Source organism: Hevea brasiliensis, chromosome 8, assembly GCF_030052815.1.
Source record: "Hevea brasiliensis isolate MT/VB/25A 57/8 chromosome 8, ASM3005281v1, whole genome shotgun sequence".
Classification (NCBI taxonomy): Eukaryota; Viridiplantae; Streptophyta; class Magnoliopsida; order Malpighiales; family Euphorbiaceae; genus Hevea; species Hevea brasiliensis.
The window spans coordinates 94,925,169-94,951,508 of record NC_079500.1 but is presented as its reverse complement, the minus strand read 5'-3'; the positions used below and the strand labels follow the sequence as shown (position 1 = coordinate 94,951,508).

At 34.9% G+C, this 26,340-nt stretch overlaps 2 protein-coding genes across 2 annotated transcripts; both read left to right on the top strand.

Moving 5' to 3' along the window:
• The first annotated feature begins 12,450 nt into the window (after positions 1-12,450).
• On the top strand, positions 12,451-22,510 carry LOC110657106 (probable serine/threonine-protein kinase PBL10). The gene is given in 8 exon segments (XM_058151679.1): positions 12,451-13,185; positions 15,356-15,553; positions 15,556-15,644; positions 16,405-16,544; positions 19,504-19,514; positions 21,385-21,530; positions 21,626-21,749; positions 21,915-22,510. Coding segments are annotated over 8 exon segments (1,074 nt in total). The 5' UTR covers positions 12,451-13,133; the 3' UTR covers positions 22,229-22,510.
• An 86-nt stretch (positions 22,511-22,596) lies between these two features.
• Positions 22,597-25,498, top strand: LOC110657107 (probable serine/threonine-protein kinase PBL10). The gene is given in 5 exon segments (XM_058151680.1): positions 22,597-23,025; positions 23,429-23,742; positions 24,075-24,443; positions 24,538-24,661; positions 24,778-25,498. Coding segments are annotated over 5 exon segments (1,170 nt in total). The 5' UTR covers positions 22,597-22,973; the 3' UTR covers positions 25,089-25,498.
• The last annotated feature ends 842 nt before the right edge of the window (positions 25,499-26,340 follow it).

Below are 26,340 nucleotides of genomic sequence, written 5' to 3'. Positions count from 1 at the left end.
CAGTACACCACATCAATGGCAAGATCATATAAAAAAGTTATGACAATAACAATTTACTTTCTGATGATGATGGTTTAGGTTAATTTCCTGTGGCAAGAAAATGGTGCAGAAAATAATAATCATGATAATGTCACTAATATTTCTTGTTCTGTTTTTCTGCAAAATTCTTCTGTATTTGCAGGGTTGGCAACTTTTCAGTCTTAAGTCTTAAAACTGGTGCATCAGAATAATTAAAAATTTAAAATTATAGCAGAGTAAATGTTATTTTGAATTATTTAAATGGGTAGGATTTTAATAAAGATTTCAACTTCAGATTCATAATCATGTAGCATCCTGATTGATGTCCCAAAATATGTCCAAGAGGGGGGTGAATTGGACTTTAAAAATAATTTTCGGTTCTTGCTCAAAACCTTTGAAAATTGCAGCTAGATTCAACTTAATTGACTAATGTGAAATATGAACAATATAACTCTTTTGACAAGTTGACTCAAGGTTAAGCTATATGCAATCAGTATACTGATATAACAGACTATATTAGCATTCAGTAAATATATCGATGTCTGACAGATTTTTAACACAAAGAACCAGCGTATACCAGATATACTAACTGACAGCAGATTAAACAACAAGCAGATTATATTAGATATCAGCAGATTTAGCAGTAAAAGCAGATTTAGCAGTAAACTGATTTTCTCAGACAACAGCAAGATCAATAGCATATGATATCAATTTTCATATCAGCAAAATCATATCAATCATAAAGTTAAATTGCATAAATGTAAAGAGCAAGGGTTGAGAAAATGAACACTGAAATTTTTATAGTGGTTCGGCTTTAACTAGCCTACATCCACTCTCTCAAAGATCCCACTTTGAGTCTTCACTCCACTATTCTTCTCTTTTCAAGGCAAGAGACAAAGCCCTTTACAAATCTTCACACCAAAGCTTTTACAAGTAGCTTTACACTTCTACCAAGTGTTATCCCAAACACTTTTCACAACCAAGCTTCAATAGGTGCTTGAATAACCTCTCACAAATGATATTGATGTGTTTAAAACTCACTCTTACTCAATACAACAGAAACTATAAAGAAGAGTTGAGTAAATAAGCCAATGATGAGCAATAAATCACTTTGAGCACTTTGAATGAAAGCTTTAAAGATTTTGAACAGTAGAGGGACTTTCATTAAGTGCAAAATGGCCAAAGGAAGGTGTATTTATAGCTTTGGAACATTTGTTACCGTTGCAGAACTCATTTGAACGTTACAGATACGAATTTCAAGAAAATAGCCGTTATTTTGTCGTTTTCTGCGATGTTGTGCAGAGTTGAGACAGTTAGCATACTTGAGAAAATAGCGAACCAGTTAGCATACTAAAATAAGTAGCAAACCAGTTAGCATACCAGGAAAACTTTTCTGCATAACTTTCAAAACTATAAAACCTTACACCAAATCATAGTCAAACACTTTTTAGGCCAATAATGATATTTTAAAAGAAAATCTTTTGAGGGATTAAAATTAAGCATCATTGACTTTTACTCCTCAATTCTTTTCACAAGTAATCCTAAAAATAAAATTAACTTCTATACTATGTGTACCTTCAATTCTGATTTTCAATACAGCCTTGGAAGGTAACCTTTTCATCTTTTATCTTCTTTGCTTCGTCTTGTGTTATCCTTAGAATGTCATCCTTTCTTCAGAAGCACGAATCCATCATAAAATCCTTGTGTCCTTTTTCTTTGAGATACACAACACTTAAAACAATGTTAGTTTGATTCTAGTTGAGTTTTGTTATCATCAAAATCTATGCTCCTTTGAGCTTGTGGGGTCAACAATCTCCCCCTTTTTGATGATGACAAAACTTAATTGAATCACCAAGTAAATGTAAATAAGTGTGAGTATGTGTATGAATGTATATGTGTGAATAACTCCCCCTATGTATGTGCTTATATCAACAATTAATCACAAATAACTCCCCCTTAATAATTTCAATAAAACATTCATAAGCATTTTCTTAAGGAGTCAAGTGTGACTAAAATACTAACTAAATATACACAATATGCACACTAATCACAAACTGTATATCATTCACAAGTTATATCAACAATATGCACAAACTATATTATCCACAAGTAATCACAAACTATATCAAGTATCAAGATTACCATTCATTACTTTTCTCTCCCTTTTTGTCAGCATCAAAAGAATATGGGAGAAATCATGCATGTCAAAAATCAGTCTAAGTGCAGTGAATAAACAGTCAAAACAGTAACTGATGTAGCAGACTAAGTTAAAGTTCAGAAAAACCAAAAGTAGCAAACTAAGTAGCAAACTAACAGACAGACTGTTAGACAAAATGTAATCAGAATTCAGTTTATCCTTTCAGCCTAGAGCTTCTTCGGATTGGCTTTGGAGTAGCCATTTTCAGCTTTTTGGGCTTGACAGGTTTGTCACTCAAAGTTTGAAGAATTGCAGCAGCCAATTCAGTTCCGGGTGTCAAAGGAACAATAGGCCCAGCTGCTAACTCAGTAGTACCAAACTCAGCTGCAGACTTTTTGCAGTTTTAGTCTTTTTGCCAGAGGGTTTACCAGTTTCCTCTTTCTGTTTGCTTCTTTGTTCTTGTTGAGCTGTTTTGCCCTTTCCTTTTGCAGGAGCAGCAGGAGCAGGTGTCTCGGGTTCTGCCTCAGACTCTGAGTCACTCATATCTTTCCCACTACCTTCTTTGCTGCCTCCATTACCATTCTCATCATCAGATTCATCTTCATCTTTTTCTGCTTCAGCTTCTTCCTCTTCTTCCTTTTCTTCCTCTTTCTCTTCTTCTTCTTCTGTTTCTTTCTCTTCCTCTTCTTCTGTTTCTTCTTCCTCTTCCTCTTCTGTTTCTGCTTCTTCCTCTTTTTCTTCCTCTTCTTCCTTTTCTTTTTCTTTCTCGGCTAGAGGAACAGAACCAGTAGCAGCTTTACTGGTTTCTCCAGCCTCAGTGGTTGAAATACCCAAATGAACTTTGATTTTAAATAATTCTTCCACAATCTTGTACATCAACATCAAAGTTCCATCAACTTTAGAATCAAGAGCATTCATAAGAACAGTTTGGAAACTTCTAAATTTTTGTAGCTCTCAAAGTTCCATTTCAACAAATTCTCTCAAGTTGTTTACTTCCTCCAAAATACCTTCAACATTGAAAGTGCCACTTGCACTATCTTTGGAGCTAGCACCTTGCTCAAATCTAAGCTTTCTACCATCATCATCTTTTTGCAAACTAGTAATTGGGATCATATTGATCCTAAGTTTCTCGGTTTCCAAAGGTATCCCAAAGTCTCTAAACAGACCATTTAGAAGATGAGCATATGGTAGCTTGTAAGGTGGCTTCCATTTCATGATTTGCTTCAGCATAAAATAGGCAAGATTAAATTCAATTTGGTTCACTATATGCCAAATTATGCAGAGGTCAAGGGTACTCAAATAGTTGGGACTGCCAGTTCTAGGATTCAACACATAAATGATAAAACTATGAAGAATTTTGATGTGTTGATGAGCATGGGTAATGCTAGTTTTATCCTTCACTTCCCCTTTAAACACTTCACCCTCAAAATCTCTTTTGTTAAATCCACCAACAGCAAAAACATCTTTGTGGGAGCAGATTTTGTTCCCACTGTTTGGAATTCCTAGGGCTTTAGCTAATCTAGCAACAGTTACTTCATAGACTTTCCCTTTCATTTTCACTTTAAAAGACTCATCTTTGTCAGAATCATCAAACCTCAAATTTTTATAGAATTCTTGCACTAAATCCACATACACTCCTTCAGTGTCAGAACACAGTTTATCCCATTTTTGATACTCAAACAAAGATTGCAGAGGAACAGAAACTTCAATAAAAGCAGGCCAGTGAATATACCTTGGCTCATGAATAGCCCTTTCCATACGCACAACTGGAGCTTTTGAAGTCTTTTTCTTTTTGGTTCCCTTCTCTTGAACTGACTCACTGGTTCTTTTCTTGGGTGTTTCTTTTGGTTTGCCAATTACCAGAGGAGCATCTTTTTGTGGAGGAGGTGACGCAGGGACACTTGCGTCAGTTGAGTTTGATGATGAATACGTGGGAATTTTGGCTTTCCCTTTTCCTTTGTCTCGCGCCATAACCAATCTCAGAAGCACGTTAGACCGTAAGGACAGTGAGGACTGAGATTATAAATTTAGCTATGTGAGCAGCCAATATATTTATGTATATAATCAATCGAAGCATATCAATATTCATTTAGCACAACAGAGCGCAATGACAAAAAAAAAAAAAGAACAGACAGCAAGACATATTCGGGTTCTTACGAATCCATGGCAATCGATTTATTATTATATACCATATTTTACGAAATGTTAATGCCCGAAAAAAAATTAACAACAAAGCGCTAAAACAGAACAAACAAGCGAGAGCAAATAAAAAAAAAAATATCAGCATATTACGAAAGCAGATAAAACAGGTATAGATAGAATATGAAACACGATTCCATTAAAGGTTCAGACTTTATACCTGGAATATATTGAAACAGAGAGTGCGAATCGACAAAGAAAAATAACCAACAGCAAATGATTTCTTTCGGCAGAATTAGTGAAATAAAGGAAACGAAAAATTTGGGGATTTTCTTTCTGCAAACAATCGATTTAATCGATTCACTGCCAATAGGTTTCGGAAGTATTTAAAAATGATGAAGGAAGACGATTGCTTGAAGGGGTGCGACCAAAATGGTTTTGTGAGTGGAAAGAGAAAACGCAGCCGTTCGGGTTCTGGGAGACGGAGCGACGGAAAGAGATGAAGTTTTGAATTTTAAAACTTGAAAAGACACAACTGTAGGTTTTTGCAGGGAATAGGTAGCGTGTAGCAGAGGAGAGACGGCGAGAAGACTGATGGTTCAGAAGAAAAATTGAATCCCGCGCAAATCAAAGTGTTAAAAAGTCCATTTTGCCCTTAAATACATAAAGATGCAATACTTTAAGTAGAGGGGTATTTAAGTAATATGGGCTATAAACATGCAGAATAGGCGCTCGAAAAATTTTTTTAGAGTTTTAGTGCAATCAGACCTGACTTCCAGTTTGCCAACGAAAAAGTAGGAGCAGTGGTAAAGCACTTAGCAGACAAGAAAATTAGCAAACGGATTAGTATGCCACTGAGATCAAATTCTGCAGATTACTGTTCATATCTGATATGATCCAGAATTTTTCAAATTGCACCAAAATTATCAGAATGCATCTTTAACACTACAAACCAACATATATCACTTCCTTTTCATATAACAACATGAGAATGCATCACAATTTAATCAAGAGCATCAATCATACCAAGTTCTCTTCTTATTTTGCAGAAAATTTCCTCACTTAGTGGCTTTGTAAAAATATCAGCAAGCTGTTTTTCCGAAGGGACAAATTCAATTTGAATATCACCATTTTGAACATGATCCCTAATAAAATGATGTCTAATTTCAATATGCTTGCTTCTAGAGTGTTGAACAGGATTTTTTGATAGGTTTATAGCACTAGTATTGTCACACCTTATGGGAATGTGATCAAATTTAATTTCAAAGTCTTCAAGCTGTTGTTTCATCCACAAAATCTGTGCAACACAACTTCCAGCTGCAATATATTCAGCTTCTGCAGTAGAAAGTGCAACAGAAGTTTGCTTTTTACTGTGCCATGAAACTAATGCATGACCTAGAAATTGACAAGTTCCAGAAGTGCTTTTTCTGTCCAATCTACTACCAGCAAAATCTGAATCACTATAACCAATAAGATCAAATGATTCACATTTTGGATACCATAAGCCAATGTTGTGAGTGCCAATGAGGTATTTAAAAATTCTCTTAACTGCTACAAGATGAGATTCTTTTGGACATGACTGAAATCTTGCACATAAACATACACTGAAATGAATATCTGGTCTAGATGCTGTCAAGTAGAGTAAAGAACCAATCATACCTCTATAAAATTTATTATCTACCTCTTTACCTTTTTCATCTTTCTCCAATTTAATTGTTGAGCTCATGGGAGTTCCAACACTTTTCATATCCTCCATTTTGAACTTCTTTAGCATATCCTTTATGTACTTGGACTGATTTATAAAAATTCCATCCTTCATTTGCTTAATTTGCAATCCAAGAAAGAAAGTAAGTTCACCCATCATACTCATTTCAAATTCACTTTTCATCATGTTGGAAAATTTCTTACAAAGAGAATGGTTAGTAGCACCAAAAATAATATCATCAACATAAATTTGCACAATAAGCATGTCTTTTCTTAGTTTCTTAATGAAAAGAGTAGTATCCACTTTTCCTCTTTTAAAATCATTTTGAAGCAAGAATTTACTAAGTCTCTCATACCATGCTCTAGGAGCTTGCTTTAAACCATAGAGAGCTTTAGTAAGCTTGTAAACATGATTTGGAAAATGGGGGTCTTCAAAACCAGGAGGTTGAGCTACATAAACTTCTTCATCAATGTATCCATTTAAAAATGCACTTTTAACATCCATTTGATAAAGCATGAAATTCTTAAAACATGCAAATGCACACAACATTCTAATAGCTTCAATTCTAGCAACCGGAGCAAAGGTTTCATCAAAATCAATACCTTCCTCTTGATTGTATCCTTGAGCTACTAGTCTAGCTTTATTTCTAACTACATGTCCTTTTTCATCCATCTTATTCCTAAATACCCATTTAGTTCCAATAACAGAGTGCTTTTTAGGTTTAGGAACAAGTGTCCAAACTTTGTTTCTTTCAAATTGATTTAATTCCTCTTGCATAGCAAAAAGCCAATTTTCATCATTTTGAGCATCATCATATGTTTTGGGTTCAAATTGAGAAACAAAAGCAACATTACCAAAGTATCTTCTAAGTTGAGCTCTTGTCATCATTCTTTGTGATGGACTATCAAGAATGTCATCTTTGGAATGATTTCTATGGTACCTCCATTCTTGTGGAATATTTTGATGTTGAGGTTCCTCAATTTGTAGTTCTTCCACATTTGGTTGGGAGTCATCTTGAATTTCAGCATTTGTGGAGCAAGGGAGTTCTTCTTCTTTATCATTTTGATCATCCTCCACTGGTTCTTTTGATTCAAGCTCATCATTATTCGAATTCTTTGAATTTAGAATCTGCTCAATTTCATCATCACAAGAATCTTTCCTTTGCAAGGAAGTGTTAGCATCATCAAAAAGTATATGCATTGATTCTTCCATGGTTAATGTTTTTCTATTGAAAATCCTATATGCTTTGCTATTTGTTGAATAGCCTAGAAATATTCCTTCACAAGATTTAGCATCAAATTTCTTGAGATTGCTGTCTTTGTTATTCAAAATGTAACATTTGCAGCCAAAGACATGAAAATATGCAATATTGGGTTTTCTTCCTTTCCATAGTTCATAAGGAGTTTTCTTTAATATAGCTCTAATGGAAACTCTGTTCAAAATGTAGCATGTCAGATTTACATTTTCCACTTGAAATATCTTGGTAAACTGCTTTTCATTCAAAGATTGTTCTTGCCATTTCTTGCAAAGATCTATTTTTCCTTTCAACAACTCCATTTTGTTGTGGAGTTCTAGGAGCTGAAAATGTATGATAAATACCATTTTGAGAGCAGAAATTTTCAAACAAATTATTTTCAAATTCTTTTCCATGATCACTCCTCAAGGATGTAATGCAATATCCTTTTTCATTTTGAGTTCTTTTGCAAAAAGCTTCAAATATGTCAAAGGTTTCATCTTTATGAGCAAGAAAGAAAGTCCATGTGAATCTTGAAAAATCATCAACAATTACAAATGCATATGCCTTGCCTCCTAGACTTCTAGGTGTGATTGGACCAAAAAGATCAAGATGTAATAATTCCAATGGTCTAGACGTAGTTACAACATTTTTTGATTTAAAAGATGATTTTGTATGCTTACCAAGTGCACAAGCTTTGCATTGAAATTCTTTTTCAAATCTTAGCTTTGGAAGTCCTCTAACAAGGTTCTTTCTTGAAAGTTTAGCAAGTGTACTCATGCTAGCATGTCCTAATTTTCTATGCCATAACCATGCATTATCATCTGAATTCATAAAGCATGTTTCACAATTTTCTTCAAGACTTGTTAAATCAAGTAAGTAAATATTATCTATTCTAGCACCAGCAAACATAACATTATTTCCATGAATCTCACAATGTGTAGAAGTAAAAATAACTTTAAAACCATTATCACATAGTTGACTAACACTTAAAAGATTATACTTTAATCCTTGAACTAATGCAACATTCTCAATGCAAGGATTCTTACCAATAGTTCCACATCCAACAATTTTAGCTTTACTTTTATCACCAAATTTCACATAACCTTCTTCTTTCAGAGTAAGAGAGGAAAAATTGCCTTTATTTCCTGTCATGTGCCTAGAGCAGCCACTATCAATGTACCAATGTTCTGTTTCCAGCATACTCCTTAGGCAGACCTGAAATCAGTTAACTGTTCTTAGGTACCCAAGCAACTTTGGGTCCTTGGATGTTAGTAACATTAGGTACGGTTCCTTTAGGCACCCATACTTTCTTTGCCTTAAAGGTTCCTTTCCTAATAGGACAAGCATTAATCATATGACCATTGTGATTGCAATAAAAGCATGTAATACTCGGTTGAGAAAAGGATGTAGCTTTAACAAAAAATTGTTTGTATTTTCCATACTTCATAAATCCATCATATCCAATTCCAGATTTTTCATTTGTGAATCTTTGATTCCCAAGAAGTATATCAAGTGTTTCTTTTCCTTTTGTAAATTTAGTTAAATCTCTTGTCAAAGATTCAACTTTCTCTTCAAGAATTCTGTTTTTCTCAAGAAGTTGTTCACACACTTCTTTTGATCTTTGAAGCTCATCATTAACTTCCTTAAATAATTTCATTTGAGATTTATAAAATTCATTTTCCTTTGAAATCATACTCAATGAAATATTTTCTGATCTTAAAGCACAATTTTCATGAACTAAAATTTTGCATTTCCTTTTAAAAGTTCTATACTTATCATATGTCTTCACAAATGCAAGTTCTAATTTATCAACATTAGAGAGTTCAAGATTTACCTCATTTTCACTATCTTCGATGTGTGAGCTTTCACCTTTTTCTTCAATTGCCATCATACAAGTGTTTGCAGCCTCTTTGTCACTTGTTTCATCATTTGATGAAGAGTCACTATCACTTCATGTTGCCGCCATTGCCTTTTTGCTTTTGTCCTTTCTAAACTTGTTTTTCTTTTTCAATGTAGGACATTTTGGCTTAATGTGGCCTGGTTTGTTACACTCATAACAAACTATTTCACTTGGATGATTTGGAGTCTTTGGAGCATATTTCTTTGTGAATTTCTTGTATTTGCTTCCACCTTTTCTAAATGCTCTTTTGAATCTTTTGACTATCATAGCCATGTCTTCATCATCATCACTTGAAGCACTTGAATCCTCACTTGAACTAGCTTTAAGAGCAACATTTTTCTTTTTCTCATCTACCTTTTCGGACATGAAAGCTATGCCTTTCTTTTTCTTTTGATCACCTTCATTCTCATCTTTCTTATAAATCATCTCATGTGCAATGAGAGAACCAATTAGCTCATCATAGGTGTATTTTCTGAAATCCTTGGTGTCTTGAATAACAGTAGTCTTTGCTTCCCACGTCTTCGGAAGAGACCTCAAAATTTTCTTTACAAGTTCTTGTTCTTCAAATCTCTTTCCAAGAGCTTTGAGTAGATTTACAAGGTCTGTAAATCTGGTACTCATTTCAGCAATAGTTTCACCAGGTTTCATCTCAAATAATTCATAATCACGGATGAGGAGGTTTGCCTTTGACTCTTTCACCACATCAGTTCCTTCATATGTGACTTCTAGTTTGTCCCATATCTCTTTGCGCTTTGACATCCTGAAACACGATTATACTCATTAATATCAAGAGCACAATGAAGAATATTAATAGCCTTGGCATTTGTAGAAATTTTCTTCCAATCATTATCATCAAATTCAACTTCAGCTTTAGGAATTTGTACAGTTCCTTCACTGGTTTTATAAGGAATATAAGGACCATCTTTAACTATTCTCCAAGCATCAATGTCAACAGATTGTATAAAATTTCTCATTCTAGTTTTCCAAAAGGAGTAATTTGTGCCATTAAAAAGTGGTGGTCTAGTGATGGAATAACCTTCAGCTAAGGGGGCAGGTATACCAGCAGAATTTCTAGATGAACTAGCCATGTGTGTGGATCACTCTAAGGGGTTTAATCCTCAAGCAAGAGAGACAAGCTCTGATACCAAATTGATGTCCCAAAATATGTCCAAGAGGGGGGTGAATTGGACTTTAAAAACAATTTTCGGTTCTTGCTCAAAACCTTTGAAAATTGCAGCTAGGTTCAACTTAATTGACTAATGTGAAATATGAACAATATAACTCTTTTGACAAGTTGACTCAAGGTTAAGCTATATGCAATCAGTATACTGATATAACAGACTATATTAGCATTCAGTAAATATATCAGTAATCTGGACAGATTTTTAACACAGCAACCAGAGCAGAATACCAGATATACTAACTGACAGCAGATTAAACAACAAGCAGATTATATTAGATATCAGCAGATTTAGCAGTAAAAGCAGATTTAGCAGTAAACTGATTTTCTCAAACAGCAGCAAGATCAACAGCATATGATATCAATTTTCATATCAGCAAAATCATATCAATCATAAAGTTAAATTGCATAAATGTAAAGAGCAAGGGTTGAGAAAATGAACACTGAAATTTTTATAGTGGTTCGGCTTTAACTAGCCTACATCCACTCTCTCAAAGATCCCACTTTGAGTCTTCACTCCACTATTCTTCTCTTTTCAAGGCAAGAGACAAAGCCCTTTACAAATCTTCACACCAAAGCTTTTACAAGTAGCTTTACACTTCTACCAAGTGTTATCCCAAACACTTTTCACAACCAAGCTTCAATAGGTGCTTGAATAACCTCTCACAAATGATATTGATGTGTTTAAAACTCACTCTTACTTAATACAACAGAATCTATAAAGAAGAGTTGAGTAAATAAGCCAATGATGAGCAATAAATCACTTTGAGCACTTTGAATGAAAGCTTTAAAGATTTTGAACAGTAGAGGGACTTTCATTAAGTGCAAAATGGCCAAAGGAAGGTGTATTTATAGCTTTGGAACGTTTGTTACCGTTGCAGAACTCATTTGAACGTTACAGATACGAATTTCAAGAAAATAGCCGTTATTTTGTCGTTTTCTGCGATGTTGTACAGAGTTGAGACAGTTAGCATACTTGAGAAAATAGCGAACCAGTTAGCATACTAAAATAAGTAACAAACCAGTTAGCATACCAGGAAAACTTTTCTGCATAACTTTCAAAACTATAAAACCTTACACCAAATCATAGTCAAACACTTTTTAGGCCAATAATGGTATTTTAAAAGAAAATCTTTTGAGGGATTAAAATTAAGCATCATTGACTTTTACTCCTCAATTCTTTTCACAAGTAATCCTAAAAATAAAATTAACTTCTATACTATGTGTACCTTCAATTCTGATTTTCAATACAGCCTTGGAAGGTAACCTTTTCATCTTTTATCTTCTTTGTTTCGTCTTGTGTTATCCTTAGAATGTCATCCTTTCTTCAGAAGCACGAATCCATCATAAAATCCTTGTGTTCTTTTTCTTTGAGATACACAACACTTAAAACAATGTTAGTTTGATTCTAGTTGAGTTTTGGTATCATCAAAATCTATGCTCCTTTGAGCTTGTGGGGTCAACACTGATCAGGGTAGGTGAACTCGGAAGTCCACATTCTTGTGAGCATATCTACATGTGAATCAGCCCAAAAAACAAAAGGAGAGGCCAATATTTTTAGTCATGAATATAAGGCAACCTGAATATGTTTGACAAAATCTTTCAACTCTTAAGTTGACTGACCAAGTTTTTAAACAACACTTTGCATATGAAATTTAACTAAGTTATTGAAGGTTTATGATCGAACCCTTAATAACTCAATATTCACTTATCAACTTGAAATTAAAAAAAAAAAAAAAGAAAGTGAGAAAGAAGAGATTTGGAGAGTGTGTCAAACCAATTTATAAGCTCTAAAAATAAATTGATCTGTTTATTTATAACCATTTTTGAATCTATAAATTCAAGAGCTTATAAGTTAAACTTATAAGTTAAAAAATGAATCAAGATACTCAATTTTTTATTTTAATACTTATAAATCTAATTTAATATAATAAAATATTTTATTATATTATTTTTATTTAATTTTTAAAATTTTATTATAAATCTCATTTAATATTATATTCATTTATTTTAATAACAAATATCCTTATAAACTAATTTTTTAAATGTTTATAAACTTAAAATGATATTAAGTTAATTTATAGGGATCGAAAATAAAGGAGATATGAACGAACAAGATAAAGGGGAACTGTGCAACTCTCATCTCTGTTGGTTAAGGAATAGATTACAGAAAATCCAATTCACATCCAGTTTGTGATGTCTAGACAATTGATAGATAGTTTCCAAAAAAATCTTATTGTTCTCCAGAAGGAAATGGTTACTTCTGCTACGTTCTGCATTCCACAGCTGCAGGAGTATGTTTGGATATGCTTGAGATTTGTTTGTGTAAAACAAGGGCATACCATTTTTCCAATAATTTAAGCTGCATAATAGCAAGAGAAATCCTTGCCTAAGCTGATTTTGGATAATAAAATTATTAACAATTATTGCTTTTCCTATGATCTGGTGCAGTTGGGCATCTATCTATTTTTAGTGATTCCAACTCAAAATCTCATAGTTATAAGGATGATTTTGGTATAATTAAACTCAATTTACTCTTTGTTATTTTTAATATAAATAAACCAATAAGCTTTGAAATTTAGTGTTTGCAGCAGGTGAGAATTAAATTGAAAAAAGAAAAGATAATATACAAATAAATAGAAGTTTCCGAGTGAATAGAGTTTCCGCGAAGCAGTAAAGGGGACCACACGGTGTCAGTCAAGTTCGCAATCGGACCTTCTTGTTCAAGGGAACAGGTAAGCTAACTGTACAAAGCCCTTGTATTCTTCTCTTTGTTTTCTCGGTCAAGCTTCTTTGCTGGTAGTCATCTTTGTCATCATGGGCTTGTGCTTTAGTTCAGCCGACAGACCTAAGGGTTTTTGTCACTATGGTATGCTTGTAATTTACACAGTTCATTATCCATTATTTTGTTTTATATACATATTGCTAAATATTTTATTTTTTTTTTGGAATTTTTAGGGGACTTGTTCAATTTCAATTGATGCAACATGAATATCTTCTGTATTTTTGTGGGTTATGTATATTATATTGGATTCTTTTTGCTTGGTTTCTTGGGATTAGAGATTAATGCTCTGTTGGTTTGCTGAGAAAATCTAGGGTAAGAAGGGAAGCAGGAAATTTTCATTTTGGTTCTTCAACCCTGGATACTTAGTCTATCCTAAGATCCAATTAAGCTTACATTTTATTGCATCCTTTCTTAATAAGCTTATCATTAAAACATTTTTCTCACGATCAAGAATTTTACAGAAGTCCATTGAGCTTTGGGTTAATAAGAGCGTTAGGCACAGAATTCGTCCTAAATATAGCCATTTCGCTTGGTTGAAGAAGGGGGGGGGGGGGGGGGGGTTGGGGGGGGTGGTTTGGGGTGGGTTTTGGGGTGGGGGGCGCGGGTGGGTTTGGTTTTGTACGCAGAAACAATCAAGATAATAGTAATGCTTTATCTTCATTGTATCTGCAATAATAAGCCCCATGTGTTTCACAGCATAACTCAGGAGCAAAACACCCTAGCAATAACCTCCCCTCTATGATCACATGTAATTGCACCAAGACCTGCACCTTCTGCAAAGGTTGCAGCATTGGTGTTGATTTTGAAGCCTCAGCAATTCCTTGAGTAGCTCTAAAAAGTGATTGATTATCAGTGGTTAACAGCACTGACCTAGCACACAGAAGTTAGTATTAACTGGCCAATATGCTACGTGACATCCAGGAGATATTTCTTTCTTTCCTTTTCTTGTTGCTACATTCCTAGAAATGCTAGTAGGCTCCATTCATGGCTTTGCGAAACTTGCTCAGGTCTGCGAGGAGGAGGTTTTGGATTGAATAACCTAGCTAAGCTTGAGAATCTAACATGCACAGATCATTTAGTTGTTTACTACTGTCTTGCTTTTTTTTTTTCTTTCAAAAAAAAAAAAAAAAGAAAAGAAGAAGGAAAAAGGATCATGCCAATTTAGCTTGATTATCGTATTTAAGCTCAATTTCTGCAGTACTTTCTTCATCGTATTTATCTGATTACTTTGACAACTTTTAGGAATGTTATATTTTTACCTCTCATTTATTGGCTACTTATTTCTTTCAAATCTCAATTCAATTTAAATTAGAGGTTAAGTTTCAAAGTGAAGTCTATATATGAGCAATTCCATAACTCACAACATAAGGTTTGCAAGATTCCCAATAAATTGAAAGGAAAATTTTACTGTACAGTCATACGACTGGCCATATTATATGGTAGTGAGTGTTGGGCAATGAAGGGATTGTATGTGTCTAAGATGAGAGTTGCGGAGATGAGAATGTTAAGGTGGATGAGTGGTCATACTAGACTAGATAAAGTCCGTAATGAGAGTATTAGAGAAAAGGTAGGAGTGGTGCCAATTGAGGATAAGTTGAGAGAAGGGAGATTGAAGTGGTTTAGTCATATGAAGCATAGACATAGACAAGTAGAGCACATTGGGTTAGAGGATAAAAAGAAAAGAAGGGGTAGACCTAAACTGACTTAGAGGGGAGTAGTATAATATGACCTAGAAGCATTACACATTTTTGAGGATTTAACCCAAAATCGTTTAGAGTAGAGAAAGAAAATCTATATATCTGACCCTAATAATTTTTGGGATAAAAGTTTAGTTTAGTTGAGTTGTAATACATAAGGTCAGATATTCTGATATGCACACATATATATCTTATGGTGATAGAGGTAAAGCCCCACACACTTTAAATTTCATATGCATAGGAATTAATACAGAATATTTTCTAAGCTCATATTTATGGCCTCACTACTATAGGTTAATAACTCTTGTTAGTGGGGTATTAACAACCTATATTTTTAATTATTGAGGTTTAGGTACCCTTTTTGGGGTATTTAATAGACTGACAAGAAGTCAAATTCGATTCCATAATATATATATATATATATATATATATATATATATATATATATTATGGAATTGAATTTGATATATATATATATTGTGGAAGTGCTCATTTCTAGTTTGGCATTGTAGATCTCTAGATGAATTTACAAGATACTAGCATATTGGCATATGCAGGGGATAACCCAAAAACTCCTAGCAAATCACACACCAAAGTTCCTTCGAATCATCAAACAAAGGGGAAGATCTTGGACTCACCTAATTTGAAGAACTTTTGCTTCAGTGAATTGAAAGAAGCCACAATGAACTTCAGCCCAAGTAATGTGTTAGGTAAAGGTGGCTTTGGTTGTGTCTTCGAAGGTTGGATTGATGAGAATTATTGAACGCTGTGATGCCTGAGACTGGCATGACTATTGCTGTTAAGGTGCTTGACCAAATGGGTTGCCAGGGTCAACAAGAATGGTTGGTGAGTATCCTTTCTTGACGCGGCATGTAACGTGGAAAAAGGATCGACACAGTATCAAATCCTTGAAAATAAACAAGATCTAACCCAAGACTTTAAAATAAACAAGATTTAATCTAAAATCTAAGGATAAATAAAGTAAAGACAGCTTTATAAAGAAAAAGACTTCATTGAATATATCTAAAAACTTGTACACAATGGGTATTTATAGAGTTCTAAATCTTAACCTAGGTAAAAATAAATTAAAGAGTCTAATCTAAATAAAAAACATATTCAAAGACCTAAATTAAATAGAAATAATATTTTAGAATCGTAAATAAAGTAGAAAATATAAATAAAACCTATGTAGGCATCTTACCAAAAAAAAAAACCTATTTAGGCAAATAAAGAATCCCATTAGAATTAGGAATCCTCGTGAAAATATAGGAAAAAATAAGTCTTCGAGTCTGGTATATATTTGTGCACCGCGTCACTTATGCAATCTTTTAGCTTTCTGCTTGTTTCTAATGCTTTTGCACCCACTTAAGTGTTAACTCTTAAACATGCCATAAAATAATGTGAATTTGTATTTAGTGCTGCAAAATGCAATTTAATGTCACATTAAACCAGTCATAATCATGAAAGATTGTGGAATTTTTTTCTTTTGGGGTACAATTATAAGAACATGTATAAAGATCTTGCTCTAAGTAGTTTTCTATACACGGATGACATTTTAAAAGAATTATATTGTCGATCAAGTTTGGTGATGTTTCTTGGACAATAGGCTGAAATAAAGTACCTGGGCCAGCTATATCATCCAAATCTTGTGAAACTGATTGGCTATTGCTTAGAGGATGGCCACCGGCTTTTGGTGTATGAGTTTATGCCTAATGGAAGCTTGGATAAACATCTAATTAGATATGAGTAATTGATATCTTTATTTTGACAATTCAACCATGAACCTTTTAACTCAAGTTGTAATGGAAGCTTGGATAAACATGTATTTGTTAGTGTAGAAAGAGATAATTCTCATTGATTTCAATTAATCTGTACATGGGTATTTATATACAATTGATTCCTATAATTGTGTTATACTAATTAGGAAGAAATCCTAAATAAGAAATCCTAAATAGGAATACGTAATACGTAATATACACGTAAATAATATAATGATTGACTTTCCATAACATTTCCCCTCAAGTTGGAGCATAGATGTTAATCATGCCCAACTTGTTACAAATGTAGTCAATCCTAGCTCCATTGAGCTTTTGTGAAAATATCTCCTAATCGCTCTCGCTTTGATATGTCTGTTGAGATGATCTGTTGTTGAATCTTTTCACGAACAAAGTGACAATCAATCTCAATATGTTTGGTCCGCTCATGAAATACCGGATTAGAAGCAATATGGAGAGCGACTTGATTATCACACCACAATTTCGCAGTTGGGGGTCTTAAAACTGTCTCATCTAGTAATTGAAATATCCACATTACCTCACATACCGATTGTGCCATGGCTCGTATTCGGATTCAGCACTAGATCGAGAAACTACACTCGCTTCTTGCTTTTCCAAGACACCAAATTTCCTCCAACAAAACGCAATATCCAGAGTTGACCTCCTATCAACCTTAGATCCAAGATCGGCATCGAAAAACATTCAACATTCAAATGCCCATGATTACCATATAACAAACCTCTTCCCGAGCTCCTTCAGATAGCACAAGATTTGTCCCAAGGCTTCCCAATGAGCAACAGCTTGGGGAAGACATAAACCGACTTACCACACTAACGGCATAAGCAATGTCAGGACGAGTGACAGTAGGTAGTTCAATTTTCCTACCAATATCCTATATCTCTCTGGATCTTCAAACAACTCACTATACACTGCTAACATATGTAAATTTGGAGTAATAGGTGCACTGCAAGGCTTAGCACCTAATTTACATTTATCTGACAAAAGATCTAAGACATATTTTATATGAAACAAGAAAATACACTTCTTACTACTCATAAATTCAATACCCAAAAAATACTTTAATAATCCCAAGTCTTTGGTGCAAACTGGTTTGGAGGAAGGTTTTAAGAGATGAAATACTGCAGAGTCACTCCCGTGATGATAATGTCATCCACATAGACTACTAGAAGAATTAGACCAGCCTCAGATTGCTTATAAAATACTGAGTGATCACACTTACTCTTTTGCATACCAAATTCCTGTACTGTTTCACTGAATCTCCCAAACCAGGCCCTAGGACTTTGTTTCAAGCCATAAAGAGACTTCCGAAGCCTACAAACTTTACCCAACTCCCCCTGAGCAACAAACCCAGGTGGTTGCTCCATATACACCTCCTCCTGAAGATCACCATGAAGGAAAGCATTCTTGATATCCAATTGGTGCAGGGGCCAATCATATGTAGCTGCTAAAGAGATAAACAAGCGAACAGAAGTAAGTTTAGCTACAGGAGAAAAAGTGTCAGAGTAATCAACCCCATATGTCTGAGCATATCCTTTTGCTACAAGGCGTGCTTTTAACCTAGCCACAGAACCATCAGGATTTACCTCATCAGAATACCCATTTGCAACCAATAGCTTTCTTACGGTGGGCAAAGGCAACAGTTCCCATGTACCATTAGCATCTAAAGCCTCCATTTCTTCTTTCATAGCAAAGACACCACCAGGGATGAGACAAAGGCCTCACCAAAAGATTAGGGATAGGAACAGAGTCTAAAGAAGTAACAAAACACCGAGAACAAGAAGACAATTGATTATAAGAAACAAAAGAAGAGATAGGGTAAGTACATGAACGTTTACCTTTACGAAGAGCAATTGGTAAATCTAGATCGAATCATGATCGGATGAGGTGCAGGATCTCCCAGCGAAGTAGCTAGTGGAGGATCTGAGTCGGTAATCTCCAATTTCTGGAATAAACATGAACAACGGAGGCCGAGTAGGTCTAGAGACGGAAGAAACAGTGTGAGAGAGGACTAGACATTGATTGGGCAAGATATATTAAGATATCATCCTCCTCTCCCGACTCTCATACACGGATGATTGAGAAAAAATGGAGTGGACTCAAAAATGTGACATCTGCGAAACAAGATAACGATTAAGAGTAGGAGAGAAACAATGGTACCCTTTTTGAATCCGAGTACCCAAGGAAGACACATTTGAGAGACTTTGGATCCAATTTAGTAACTCATGACGAACATCACGTACAAAACAAGTACAACAAAAATACGGGGTTCAACAGAAACAAAGATTTTGTAGGGAACAAAGCGGTATAAGGAATATCCCCATTAAGGATGTAAGACGGCATACGATTGATCAAAAACATGCCGAGAAAGCGCATCCGCCCAAAAGTGTTTAGGAACTTTCATCCAAAAGAAGAGCACGAGTTACCTCAAGAAGATGCCGATTTTTCTTTCGCCACGCCATTTTGGGATGGGGTATCCACACAGAAGACTGATGAAGAATGCCATTTTGTGTCATGTAAGATGAAATTGTCTGAAAAATATTCTTTAGCATTGTCACTTCTTAATATGCGCATAAATATTAAATTGAGTTTTGATTTCATTACAAAAGGCACAAAAGATAGAAAACAACTCGAACGATTCTTCATTAAATATAACCAAGTAACACGAGTAATCATCAACAAAAGTAACAAAATAACGAAATCCAGCTTTAGAAGTAACAGAATAAGGACCCCAAACATCAGAATGAACTAACTCAAAAGGGATGAAGCCCGTTTATTGACTCTAGACACAGAAGGCAAACGATGATGTTTTGCAAACTGACACGACTCACATTCTAGTACTGATAAAGACTGAAACTGAGGACACAACTTCTTCATGGTAGACAAAGAAGGATGACCCAATCTACAATGAGCTTCAAGAGGTGTTACAGATCTGGAGCAAACAAGCGACGCGTACATGATTTTCCAGAATGAAGTGACCACCTGACTCACGTCCTCAACCAATAATCTGCAACGTCGTAAGATCCTGAAACAAACACTGATCAGAAAAAAAGGAAATAGAACAATTTAAGGTACGAGTAAGTTTACTAACAGAAAGTAGATTAAAAGAGAAATTTGGTAGACACAAAACAGATGACAAAGAAATTGACGAAGTCGGATTCGCAGTTCCAGAACCCATGACACAAGAAGTAGAACCATCAGCTAAAGTAACAGTAGAGGAAGTGGGATTAGACTGAAAAGCAGATAGAAGACTAGAATTACCTGTCATGTGATCTGTTGCACCAGAATCAATAACCCATTTGGATGAGGAAGACACAAGGCATGTAGTGGATTTACCTGACTCAGCGATCGCAGTGATAGGGGAACTGGTAGGCTTTAGAGATGCCTGATACTGGGAAAACTGTGCAAAATCCTCTGCAGATACCAAAACAGTTTTCTCAGAGGAAGATACCGTAGAATCCTCTGCTGCCATATTTGCCATCTGTGATCGCTGATTTTTCCTCTGAAGTTGCGGACAATTATATTTTGTATGGCTTTTGTCTTGACAATATTAACAATTGACTACTCTTGATTACTGATTAGAACTATCCTCTCAATTACTGATTACTACATTGCTGTAATTCCTACTCTTCTTCCTATTCTATTAACCTGATGTCCATTTTGTTTAAGGCAAATAAGAGCACTCTTGCGGTGTGAAGATTGGGTACTCTCTGTACGAAGGACCCGTGTGAATGTTTCATGCTAAGAGGAAATCTCGAATCGAAAGAATCGAGATTTAGCATCTCATACTCAAGGAAGGCACGCAAGAAAACTCATAACAGCCAGTTGCTCCCGTTGGGCCTGCTGAACTTTCACATCAGAACTAAAAGGCAACAATACATTAAGTTCCTCATATACCCGTTTAAAATCCATAAAATAAGCCGTGAGAGACTTATTCTCTTTCTCAGCACGGTAGAATGCCTTACAAACATCATAAATACGAGAGATATTCCTTTACGAATACGTAAAATCTAAGTAATCCATCAATTCTTTAACAAATTCACAGTGATTAATTAAACTAATTACCTCACTGTGAATCGAGTTCCGAAGCTGCAAAAACAACCGAGCGTCCTCCCTTAGCCAAGTTTGTTGTGTATCATCAGTAGGTGGATCTTTAGTAAGGTGATCATCCTTATCAATGCTACGCAAATAGACCCTATGATCTTACTCCACTCCAGGTAATTTGAACCATTAAGTTTGTGTTCCGTGATCTTAGTCATCATCGGAATCACATCAGAAATAACATTCTTATTGTCTGCCATTTGTTGAGACAAAGAAACTAACCAAAACGCTAATCCAAAGTGCTGACAGCAACAAAATAATCCAAAATCACAAATCAAGTAAATACCGAAATAGGATCTGAGAGCCAAACCTCGAAGTCCTTTAATGGTGTAATCGGATCGTGCAACAAAGACACAGTGGTGGAATGAGGGGATTGAGGCGACGCTGGCAATGTTGATCGGAATCGAAACGGCCGGTCGGCGGCCAAGGTCTCTCCTGAGCTGGGTGGTGAGAACAAATAGTCACCCTAGATGGCCTGCTCTGATACCATGTAGAAAGAGATAATTCTCATTGATTTCAATTAATCTGTACATGGGTATTTATATACAATTGATTCCTATAATTGTGTTATACTAATTAGGAAGAAATCCTAAATAAGAAATCCTAAATAGGAATACAGAATACAGAATATACACAGAAATAATATAATGATTGACTTTCCATAACAGTTAGAACAGTGAATTTATTTGAAGTAGAGGATTCTTATTACATTCAACCACTCTCTTGGAATCTCCGTATGAAGGTTGCCCTTGGTGCTGCTAAGGGCCTAGCATTTCTTCATGATGAGGCACAAGTGATATATCGAGACTTTAAGGCATCAAATATTTTGCTTGATTCAGTATGTGAAATGTCAATGGCTAACTTTTGGCTTCTAAAAAAAATTCACAGGCTTTCTAACACTTATTTTTCATAAAAAAATTTGTTAAATGCAAGAAATATAATGCCAGGCTCTCCGATTTTGGATTGGCAAAGGATGGACCAACAGATGATAAAAGCCATCTTACTGCAAGCATCTTGGGTGCCATTGGTTATTTAGCTCCTGAGTACCTAAATACAGGTATCTTTTAATTCATTACCATGTGTAGGAGCTTGACCCCATGTTGCTTTAATATATTCAGTCTCCCACTCAAATGTTTGTGCCTTCATTGAAATGGCCATCTGTTTTCTTTATGGATATTGTTTTCCCCCTACTTTAATCTCACTTTATTTCTTTCTTGTGAAGGTCATCTCACCACAAAAAGTGATGTATACAGTTTTGGAGTTGTTCTGCTTGAACTGGTATCTGGCAGGCCAGCCATAGATGAATATAGGCCATCCACAGAACAAAATTTGGTTGAGTGGGCAAGGCCTTATCTTAGCAGCAAACGCAAAATTTTCCAAGTTTTTGATCCCTGCCTTGAAGGAAAATATGCATTGAGTGGAGCATTAAAAGCAGCAAAACTTGCAGTCCAATGCCTATCGACAGAACTGATTATGAGGCCAAGCATGAAGGAAGTAGTGAAGGAATTAGAGCTGATAGCCTTAGGAAAACATTAGCGTATTGGTTTGCATGAGCTTGAACTGTACAATAGAGAGTGTATTCTTATATATTTAAATATAAAGAATAACCTCGATTTTATTTTACAAATTGCAAGTATTTGCACAGGTAAAACATTATGTGAACCTTTAAGCAGGTAGTAGGAGCCAACCCAACTGTATCCTATGCCGTCTTTGCCTGCTCCTCTTGTGGCCTAGGTTAAGGTCTGTTGGGCTTCCAATAATGGTTATAAGCTGTAATTGCCTTGAATAAAGATACACTTATCACCGTTGTTAGTTGCTTCTTCACTGTTAATTGTTTTACACTTTCTGTTCCTTTTGTTTTTTTTTTATGTACCTCTGTTGCATACTTATTGTTTCACTCGACATATTCGGCAAAATGACTAGTAATTAATTCTTAAAAGCTCTCAATTACTATTTTGTAGTATCTTTTTCTTCAGCATTTTGCATGTCATATATTTATGGTGCTAAGAACCACAAATTTACTGAAAGTATACAAAAATTTGGAAGAATATTCCAAAAAAAAAAAAAATCTAAAATATGCAACCAAACTCAATTTCTATGAGCTATCTATTGATGATTATTTTATGCTGCCTTGGTATTCTCACAAGATATTCCTCTTTGTTTATGATGTCAAAGCTTCTTTGCTTTGTCTTTACTTGATTTCTTGAATATATAGCTCTGTCAATCTTGAGCAAGTTGAGGCTTATCAGAAGAGGGAACAGCTAAGTTAAGCTTGGTGACCATGGGAGTGTGTGGCAGTTCAGAAAGAAAATCTAAGAGTTCTATTCGCCATGGTACGTTTTGAAATTGCACACATTTTCTGCACACATTTTCTCGTGCATATTGGAAGTTTATTGTTTTTCCAAAGAAGGGGCTTCTGTTTGTGCAGAGCTTTTTTTCCCCCTTAAGTTATAGGTGGAGCGGTTTAGTTTTGATTAATTAAACATGATCACAGCAACAGCTGTTGAGAAAATATTCTGTTCTTGTTTCTCCACATTCTTTTCTTTCAAGGTTCATTTCAGTGTAACTGGATGTTTAGTTTATTATGGCTTGTTGTTTCTTTGTTGGAATAAATAAATATAAAATTTCTCATGATGCAAATATCAGATTACTAAAAAGTTCATATAAATATGTTCATTTTGTGTTTAGCATTGTAGATGTCTAGATGAATTACAAGATAATTGGTATTAAATGTAGGGAGGCACCCCAAATACGCTAGCAAAGGTGGGGAAGATATCAGCAAGAAAAGCAGGAAGATCCCATCTGCCACAGTGCATTCAGAGGGTGTAATTCTAAAGTCACCCAATTTGAAGAGATTCTGCTTTAGTGAACTAAAAGCGGCAACTGGGTATTTCAATCCGGGTAATTTGTTAGGTCATGGTGGTTTTGGTTTGGTATACAAAGGGTGGATTGATAAGTATTCATTAACAGCTTCCAGTCCTGAAATGGGCATGGATATTGCTGTAAAAATGCTCAGAAAAAGGAGTAGTCAGGGCCAAAAGGAGTGGTTGGTGAGTATCCCTCTGCTATCTTTTGGCCAAATCTTCTTGTTTTCTAAAGCTCTTACCAGCTTTTATATGAGGAATATTTTCATTTCTTCACATAAGAGTTGAGGTACTATCAAACATGACATTAAGTAATGTGCTTTGGTACTTGCTACCCCGAAAAATGCCTCTGAAGGGCTGACCATCTTATAATTGCACAAGAATTATGTGATCTTTTTTATATCCTTATAAGGACATCCTTATGGTTATGGATCCTGCTTGTGGTAGTTTTTAGCTCATTAGATGACTATTTACAAATAGCATTATTAACAATATTTTGTGTGCTTCTTGGACAACAGACAGAAATCAAATACCTAGGGCAGCTACAGCATCCAAATCTTGTGAAATTGATCGGTTACTGCATAGAGGATGACAAACGTCTTCTAGTGTATGAGTTTATGCCCAATGGTAGCTTGGAGAATCATATAGTTAGAAGTGAGTAATTGATATCTTCCTCTGTTTTGACAATTAACCCTTGTAGCTTAAGGAGTAACTAGTCAAGTAAACTCAAATAGGTATTTGTAGGAAGAGGAAGTTCTTTCTTCCAGCCACTGTCTTGGCATCTCCGTGTGAAAATTGCCCTTGGTGCTGCTAAGGGTCTAGCATTTCTTCATGAGGCCCAAGTGATATATCGAGACTTTAAAACTTCAAATATCCTGCTTGATGCCGTATGTCAAGATTTTTCAATTGAATTGGTTTTAGTAATCACAGTACTTGCTCTTCCTTCCTTAATACATTGTTTCCTGTTACAATAAATGACAGAATTATAATGCCAAACTCTCCGATTTCGGCTTTGCAAAGGATGGTCCAACAGATGATAGAAGCCATCTTAGTGCAAGCATCCTGGGTACCTATGGCTACTTAGCTCCTGAGTATGTGAACAAAGGTATAATTTAATCCATTGTTTTGTTCAGTGTCTTGTAAGGAAGCTTAATCCTAGAATGTCTGTGCCTATGTTGTACAGGCACTTTCTTAACCTCACTTTATTTTTTCCTTGTGGAGGTCGTCTGACCACAAAAGTTGATGTATATAGTTTTGGAGTTGTTCTCCTGGAAATGATATCAGGGAGATCAGCAATAGAGGACTACAGGCCATCTGAGGAACAAAATTTGGTTGAGTGGGCAAAGCCTCATCTTGGCAGGAAACGTGAAGTTTTCCTTGTTTTTGATGACTACATTGAAGGTGAAAATGCATTGAGCGGAGCACTAAAAGCTGCAGAACTCGCAGTCCAATGCCTATCAACGGAACCAAGGCTTAGGCCAAGCATGAAAGGAGTGGTAGAAGCTTTGGAACAACTTTATGACTCCAGTTGACATTCCAGAATCTCAAACAGAATTCAACCCATTGTTACATCAACCAGATTCTGTTTACAAGTGTCCATTGAAGCTTTGATATGAAAAGTTTGCTGTTGTTCCAAGGTCATTTCTTCTCTTTATAGCCATCCTCATTTCAAAGACAACCGTTCCTTCAAATTTGAAGCCATCAGAACATGATTAGCATTATCTTTGACTGCCAGAATGCTGCAAAACCTATGAAAGATTACTGCAGTAACTACAAGAGGCACATTTGGGTTTATTGTGTTTGGAGTTCCTTTGTTTTGGAATTTGTTTTATTGTTTTAATTTTTCAGTTTCCCTGACCATAGTGACTTTATCAATGGAAATGCTCTCCGTGTTTTGAATTGATAAATTAAAAAGTATAATTATTGATTTGTAATGAATTTCTTAGAAATATATTTCATAGTGCATGATTTTATCTTTTACTTTTAAATATATATCTTCAGGTTAGAATCCTATAATTTTGTAACTTTACCCTTCATTGATCACAGCAACAGCTGTTGAGAAAATTTCTGAAATTTAAAAATTTTATACAATAAGATCCTTTTAATTTTCAATAGCTATTTATATAATTTAAAATAATAATAACGTGAGTAATTTTCTCTCTTTGTAATCATAATAAAATTAGTTATAATTTTCTTCATAGGCTGCTATATGTGTACAATTGATTAGGCTTTTCCTCAAAAAAAAAAAAAAAATAGCAAGCCACCTTAAATTTTTATTAGTGTGTTAATTATAAATCATCATGGCAATTAGAAATAAAAGAATTTTACTATGACAATTAGAAATAAAAGAATTTTACTATGGAAAATTTTAAAACTTACATGTTCAGGGACGGCTAACATAACGATTAAAGCGCGTATTGAGTTTGGGTGACAACTAGTTTCAAAGTTTCCTCTTCGTTTACTGGATCAACGTCCTTGCTTGTTTCTGATAAGTTTCTTGAATCGATCTTTATCAGCTCCGGGGAGGTGAGAAAACTGAAGAGCTTTGAGTCTTTTCTTGTGGAAACCTATATATATTTATTATTTATTATTATTTTATTTTTAATTAATAATAATTTAATATATATATATATTATTTTTGAAATTAAATATATATCTGCAATCTAAACAACCCAGTTCAATAATAACTCTTATCCCATTCTACACTTAATAGAACTCTTAAAATATATATACCCTAATCATCTCTTCTGCTAAACTTTGCTCTCAAAACCTATTTGTCACCTC